The 7681-nt window shown below is 48.5% G+C and overlaps 1 protein-coding gene across 1 annotated transcript in view; it reads right to left on the bottom strand.

Moving 5' to 3' along the window:
* Positions 1-338: 338 nt before the first annotated feature.
* Positions 339-7681, bottom strand: part of fam189a1 (family with sequence similarity 189 member A1) — a 170739-nt gene continuing 163396 nt past the window's right edge. Inside the window, exons 8-12 of the mRNA XM_076292704.1 lie at positions 5094-5172; positions 3338-4078; positions 2203-2277; positions 1289-1605; positions 339-587 (exon numbers count right to left, since the gene is read on the bottom strand). Of these exons, the coding sequence (XP_076148819.1) occupies positions 339-587; positions 1289-1605; positions 2203-2277; positions 3338-4078; positions 5094-5172 (1461 nt within the window). The remainder of the gene's footprint in view (positions 588-1288; positions 1606-2202; positions 2278-3337; positions 4079-5093; positions 5173-7681) is intronic.

Below are 7681 nucleotides of genomic sequence, written 5' to 3'. Positions count from 1 at the left end.
TGAGATGCTGCTGATGCAGGTCTGAAATGAGTTTTGCTTTGACTGATGTAAAAAATAAATATTCTTTAGTCCATCTGTTCTTTTCAGGTCTTGTTTGTTTACTTGTTGAATTGTTTTGTTTTGTTTACTTGCTTGTTTGTTTGTTTATTGGCATGAGGGAAGTCCCTCCAAGAGATGATGAGCTGTGTGTGTGTGTGAGTGTGTGCGCGTATGTGTGTGTGTGTGTGTGTTAATGCTACAATTTTTTGCTGCTGATGAAGGTCATGACCTTGGCACTTCCCCCTTTTTAAGGGCACTGCAGGTTGTGGGCGTCAGAGGTCAGAGTTCAAGGGGAGGGGTCAGAGTATGGTCTCTCTGCAGACACTCATGAGGCTGTGTGGGCGGTTGGGGGCAGTGGGGCCAGGGGCAGAGGCGGGGGCAGATCCTGGGGGTTGGGAGGGGTCCGAGGTGGTCGGAGCGCTGGGAGAGGAGTGGCGCAGACGCACCGGCGTACAGGGGGAACTCAGAGCACCGCAGCTCTGCAGGTGGAGGTCCTCATGGAGGCGCTTCCTAGGGCTTCCCGCCACCCGCTGGGACTGGGTCATCACCTGAGGGTCAACACACAGGTTGGAGGACATCAGCAGTTGACCACATGTCCACTTACACACTGCCACAGAAGGGGGCGCTAGAGAGCAAACGGGGTGCCCATTACTTTACACAAAACCTTCCGAGGATGGGAAAGGGGTTTATTCTGTTTTGTCTGTGTAATTGAATGCTTTTTGTAACAGACTGTACATAAAATGGACACCATGTCGTGACAGAAATAAAAAATACATATGTCACAAAAATATGTTATATAACGTAACATTTAAATAAAATATTAGCAGTCATTTTGAGAATATTGTATTTAGATGGACTGGAATTTGTATATTCAGACTAGATTCACCCATGACTGCTCTACAATAGTCTTTAGAGTGTGTGTTTGGAGTGTTTGGAATGTGTGTGTGTGTGTGTGTGTGTGTGTGTGTGTGTGTGTGTGTGTGTGTGTGTGTGTGCGTGTGTGTATGTATGGGTGTGTGTGTGTGTGTGTGTGCGTGTGTGTGTGTGTGAGGTGTGTGTGTGAGGTATGTGTGTGTGTGTTTGTGTCCTGTGTTCAGCAGCCGGGAGATTGTGTTCCTCCTTGGAAGTGTTCCCGCTCTGATTCCCAGATCTGATGTTGATTGCAGTTGATTGCAGATGCAATTACGACTTTTCCCTAGTGTGTGTGTGTGTGTGTGTGTGAGGTGTGTGTGTGTGTGTGTGTTCCCACCTGATCTATGATGTTGGCACTGAAGATGGCCTCGTCCATGTGCCTCTCATCAGACTTGATGACGTAGCGGATGCTGTTGACCACCTGCTGGATCTCTGGGGGCAGGCTGCAGCTGGACTGCTCCAGGAACTTGGCCACCAGCACCTTGGTGTCCTTGTAGGTCTTGAAGTCGGCTAGCGAGTGCGGACGCTCCTGGGGGGTCGCCGACGGCAACGTCCGGGGCTTCAGACGAAGCTCCGCCTTGCCCCCCTCCCTTGCCTTACGGCCCCCACTGCGGGAGATGGGTTTGGGGGGGCCCTGCATAGATGCTGTTGCTTCTGGTTGCTCTGAAGAATCTGTGTGTTGGTAAGGGGAAATTAAAACATTGGCTTAAAAATGGCTTATAACTTAGGGTAACACTTTACTTGACAGTATCGACATAAGAGTGACATGACACTGTCATGACACATGAACCCTAACCCTAACCCTAACCCTAACCTCTAACCCTAGTCCTAACCCTTACCCTAACCCTAACTTGTCATGACAAAAAACGAATGACACTTAATAACAGAAGCGTTATGTCATAAACGTTTAGGACTTGTTTATGACACGTTCATGACAGTGTCATGTCACTCTTATGTCGATACTGTCAAGTAAAGTGTAACCTAACTTTGTTCATTGACATTTCACATCTTAATCACATGTAACTAAGAATGATTAATTGAACTCCTCAAAACCACTAATTATCCCATGACTACTTAACTATTTTAAGTGGCCTTCATATAAAACTCATTAGATGCTAATTCAGTCCAGCCAACTCATTATGTCTGAACGGCAAGAGACAGAATGTCAAAGTAATAGCTTATGCAATCAGGTTGGTGATTGATTGGTAGGGGTTAAAAGCTGATCTACGACTTTCTGAGAACACACCATACCTGGCTCAGGTGAGATTTGTGGGGAGGAGCCTTCAGGGGGCTGGTTACCTGGAGAAGTGCAGGTACAGCTGTCACCTGTTCAGTGAGAGAGGCAGGTAAAGCAGCCCAACAAACAGGTTAGATCAGCATCAGACGTAAGTCAAAATGTAGGCTACTGGAGAAGAAAGGGGGGCTGAATACAAAGACAAAGCAGGTGGTTCATGACCAGAACAGCAACCCATTTTCCCCTGAAGGCAGTTTTAAGCTGAAAACTTTCACTGCTGAAACCTTTTTAGGATGGCCCACAAACTTGTGCATGTTTAGGAACTGCCCCTGCAGGGGGCCCCCATTTCTGGGCCGTCTTTGAGAGGGAATAGGTAGTTACTTCAGCGCAACCCTGAAACTGCTGGGTCCTGCATGTAGTGATGGCTCGATGGCTCGTGTTTTAAGCCCCCACCGTCTACTTCAAGGCAGCGCTGTGACCGTCGAGTTCAAGGCACCTAACCCTAACCTTAACCCTTGCCTAACCCTAGTGCCTTCCATGCAGCGCTGCCTGGAAGACAACGTTGGGGGCTTAAAACACCAAAAGGCATAGTGATGGTTGATAGTTGCTTATCAGTTAAACACAACATGACTGGAAGACAACAGTAGTTGTCATAACAACAGTAAATCTAAAGTGTTTATCTAAGTTTTATCTAAAGTGTCAGCAACTTTGTAACCAAACTCAACATGCTGACTCGACCTTGGGGTAAGGGGACCAGGGCGGACTCAGGGGTAAGGGTCTAAAGTTGGAGGTGTCGCTGGAAAATAAATATCACTGCTTAGCTAAAATTGTGATTAAAGTTCAAAGTTATTCATCACTTGCAACTTGTAGGTTAACTAGTTCCTGCAGCACAGTGGAAAAGCAAAAGATACGAAGCACTGAGCAGTGAGCCTGATTACTTTTGTTATCATGTGGAGCGCTGGACACAGCTTTTAGTGTTGTGATGCTGTGAAGAGCTTATCATTATGGCACTATAAGATAAAGTAAGCTGAGGCATAAAGAGAGAGAATCAGACATACAAACAGAAAGAGAGAGAGAGGGAGAGAGAGAGAGAGAGAGAGAGAGAGAGAGAGAGAGAGAGAGAGAGAGAGTAATGTGCGAGGACAAATGTACCTCTGGACTCTGATGTACAGGACACAGGGTCACTGGTGGACCGCACTATCCGTGCAAGCTTCCGGTACCTTCTCCCGGCTGCCCGGAGCGCTCGCGGACGATCGCAGGGCGCAGGGCCGGAGGCCGGCAGGGAGGAGGTGTGTGTGGAGGAGGAGGAGGAGGAGGAGGAGGAAGGAGACCAGACGCTGAAGCAGAGGCGGGCACCGCGGGAGCGGGCGTGAGAAGAGGAGGGGGGCGAGGGCTGGGTGGGAGTGGACGCCCCAGGAGCCCCGTGGCTGGTGGTACTGGTGGTGCTGGTGGTGCTGGTGGTGGTGGTGGGGGGCCCTACGGCAGCAGAGCAGCAGCAGGAGGGGGCAGCAGACGGGGAGGCCGCGACCGACAGTGTCATCTTTCTGCCGGACCGGGAATCCCGGGAATTCCGCGGCTGGGAGGATTCCGAGATTTGGGAATTCCGGGTGCAGCATTCCCGTTCGTCCTCGTCTCCAGCAACGTTTTCCGAGGAGCGGGAGGTGGGTGTCGGGGGGTGACGGAGGCGCTGGGGGGTGGAGCGGCGGCTGCTGTGCTCCAGGCTGGTGCAGCTGCCGTCAGTGGGGGTGGCCGTAGGGGCGGCGTTCCGGAGAGTTCCGTAGGGGGACATGTCAGAACCCTGCACCTCCAGGGAACAGAGGTCCTCCGACGAGCAGTTGGGGTCGGGCAGATCCGCCAGCTCCGACACCATCAGAGATGCACTGTCCACTGAGGCTGGAATCACACACACACAATTACACACACACACACAGACAGACAAATGGACAGACAGACAGAGAGGCAGGCAGAGAGACACACAGACAAAAAAAAAACACAGTCAGTCAGAGACTTTGGAAAATAAAAACCTATTTTTAGAAGAAAAGCCTCCTGCTTTCCTGCTTTATAGTGGCAAATGCAGAGAAGCCGGGGTCTTATTGTCTGGGCACTTCCATTAAGCTTAGCTTCCCTGGCAAATCTCTGAATAGGGCCCCCTATCTGAGATCCCAAAGCCCTCCCAGTGCTCACCAGAGAGGTTAGCCACATTGACAGATCAGCCTCACAAAAGCACTGCAGCAAAAGGGTCACCTTCCCTGCTCACTGTGCCAGCACACACACACACACACACACACACACACACACACACACACACACACACACACACACACACACACACACACACACACACACACACACACACACACACACACACACACACACAGCACGCACAATGCACAATGTGCACCAGGATCATCCCCAGCATATGGGGGAGCCTTTAAGAACATTCACTGTGTAACAGCCTGATGTCTACTGCTAGCTATAGCTTAGCTACAGCGATAGCTTCTTTCTCACACTCTTACTCCATTTTGTGGTGAATAAAACGGAATTGACCTTGACTTTTGTCCCCACCAAATCCAACTATTCATTACAGATCCATTCCTACCTTTCTGGATGGGTTACAGTTATGTGAAATATATGTGCAAGTGACAGCATCCCGCTGAGAAAGGAGATTTTAGAAGTGTATGGATTAAAAGATAAGAGCTTTTCTTCACTTTCCATTAAGCAATACAAAACAAGCATGGGTCAAATTCCCCTTGGAGTATTCACTCTGTGTTTGGGGGTGCAAGAGAGAGATTGTGTGTGTGTGTGTGTGTGTGTGAGTGTGTGTGTGTGTGTGTGTGTGTGTGTGTGTGTGTGTGTGTGTGTGTGTGTGTGTGTGTGTGTGTGTGTGTGTGTGTGTGTGTGTCATTACCTTGGGTGCTGAGGCCAGCTGTTGTGTTGCGATCACACAGACTTGACTCTGTGGCCTGCTGCTCCAGACTAATGGTGACCTGAGAGGAAGATGGAGGAAGAGAAAGAAAAAGGAGAAAGAAAGAGATCAGAAACAAAATCACACTTAAGTTATAATTGTGTCACTCGACACAACATTGTGTACAGAGGAACATTTTCATGCTGTGTGTTTGTTTACACAGATTAAGGTGCCATATATCACTCCTTGAGCACCTGAGAGAGAGAGAGAGAGAGGGGAGAGAGAGAGAGAGAGAGAGAGAAGGGAGTCAGAGGAGGGGGGAAGAAGAGGAGGAGGGGAAACAAGCACCCGAACATCTGGATGAGACGTTGCAGCTATTACCAGGACATCTGCCAACCCCTCTGTAGAGCAGAGCCTGTCCACCAGGGGGCAGTGTGAGAGCACGTTCAACTCTGATTTCCACTGCAGCACCCGCTGTTTGAGGACACAGCACGAGCGTGGGACCAGGTTGGTAGCTAAACCAGTGAGTGGACATGAGCATGTCTGTGTATGTGTGAGTAGACAAATATGTACACAAAGAGTATACGACATCTGCGTGATACTTGCAAAAAATGGAATCTCCCATAGGATGATGCAGGAGAGAAACATGGGTACGTATTCATGACGAGTCTCTGTCTCTCTATAAAACACACACACACACACACACACACACACACACACACACACACACACACACACACACACACACACACACACACACACAGACACATCAGCCTTGATAGCCTGTTTTTTGATCAGTGTGTTTCAGTAGCCTGCAGAAGGCGCAGTAAAGGGTGGTGGTGAGGCCAAACCACAGTGGGCACCAGTGTTAGCACCTGTGTTAGCATAGCCTCGCACCTGAGCTTGGCAGCTGAACGCACTCCAGAGGCAGAGGTCTCATCGGCATCTCCGCCTGGACCACAGGCTCTGGGCCACACTTTCATCAGGCACTCACTCTCTCCGCACCTTTCCAAATACACCAACACACACGCTCTGGGATGGGCTTTAAACTATACACACCGATGATGGAACACAAACACAAACACAAACACACACACACACACACACACACGCTCTCTCTCTCTCTCTCTCTCTTTCTTACACACAAACACACACACACACACACACACACACACACACACACACACACACGGGTATGCACACTCACACACAACACATTCCTCAGGCCATCAGTGCATTGCCCCCTTCGTGTTTCCCCCCACACATTAATCCACACTGATCTCTGAGCTGCATTCAGTGCAGGTGAGAAAATGCTCCATTGCTTTGACCTTTCTCCATGGTGGCTTTGTCTGAGAGTAACGCTGCGTCTGAGAAAAAGCCCCCTCGGAATCACTCTCTCTCTCTCTCTCTCTCTCTTTCTCTCTGTCTGTCTCTTTCTCCTCGCAGATTTCACCCGGCGCCAGCTAAAGGCCACTGAAGAGGCTACGTACATGCTCAGCCTCAGCCGCAAAAAAAAAAAAAAACGTTTGAGAGATGCTTTTGTGTCGCTCATCAAATAGCAAAAAGGGCTCTCCCTGACAGCTGCAGGAAAACCAATGGCAAACTCATGCCATTTCCCCAAAGTAGGAGGAGGAGGAGAAAGCGAAGATAGGATGAAAGGGAGAAGAGTGTAAAGGAAAGGACGAAGAGAAAGTGAAGATAGGATGAAAGGAGGGAAGAGGAAGTACTGTAGGAAAGAGAGAAGGAATTTTCTCTGAAATTAAATTCCACAGTAGCTGCATTCCAAAGAAGATGAAGCCTTTTGTACAACAACTCCCATAGCATTTCCACCTCACAGAATGGTTGTGTGTGTGTGTGTGTGTGTGTGTGTGTGTGTGTGTGTGTGTGTGTGTGTGTGTGTGTGTGTGTGTGTGAGTTGACTGAGCGAAGCATGTCCTTGCACTCTAAAAGAAAGTGGCTGAATGTGGATGGATCGGCATGAGCAGCAAATGTTTAAGGATTCAAGGAATTCATTTTATTTGTCACATTCATAGAGAAGCTCTTGTAAAACATGTTGTGAAATGGCACTAGTCACTAAACTTCTTCCTATGGAGTGGTGTCACCAACTTTATAAAAGATTAGAAAGATGTAATAACTAGTGAGGCAGAGGATCAAGTTTGAAATGTGTTGTGTGTGTTTAGCCTGAAATTGGAAACTCCACTTCAGTCTTTTTTCTTTGCTACAGAACTGTCTTCCTGAATCAAGTTGACCATAAGGAACAAAACAGGCCAATAACCAGGGACAAATTCTATGAAGATCATTTTAGTGCAATCATGTGAGGTCTATGAGCAAATGTAGCCATCCTAATGAGAGAGAGGGAGTGGGGGAGAAGTCTAAGATGAAGAGAAGTACTAAAGAGGAAGTATCGTTCTGTGCATGACCTTGTCTCCAGGGTGTCTTCCATTATGAGGTCATCCGCTGTCATGGTCACTTGGGGATGGAAGTGTCAAAAGCCTCCATCTCAAATCACAAAGAAAGCTCTACTGGGGCAATTTCCCCTTATTCTGTGAAATATTTTTTTTCTGATATAATGAAGTGATGATCTGAGGGAA

This window comes from Alosa pseudoharengus, unplaced genomic scaffold (assembly GCF_046254945.1).
Source record: "Alosa pseudoharengus isolate Yale_2024_CS ecotype anadromous, Long Island Sound unplaced genomic scaffold, YU_APseudo_1.1 YU_APseudo_1.1_scf_19, whole genome shotgun sequence".
NCBI classification, from domain to species: domain Eukaryota; kingdom Metazoa; phylum Chordata; class Actinopteri; order Clupeiformes; family Clupeidae; genus Alosa; species Alosa pseudoharengus.
The sequence above is the reverse complement of the archived record's forward strand: the minus strand, read 5'-3'. Positions and strand labels throughout refer to the sequence as shown.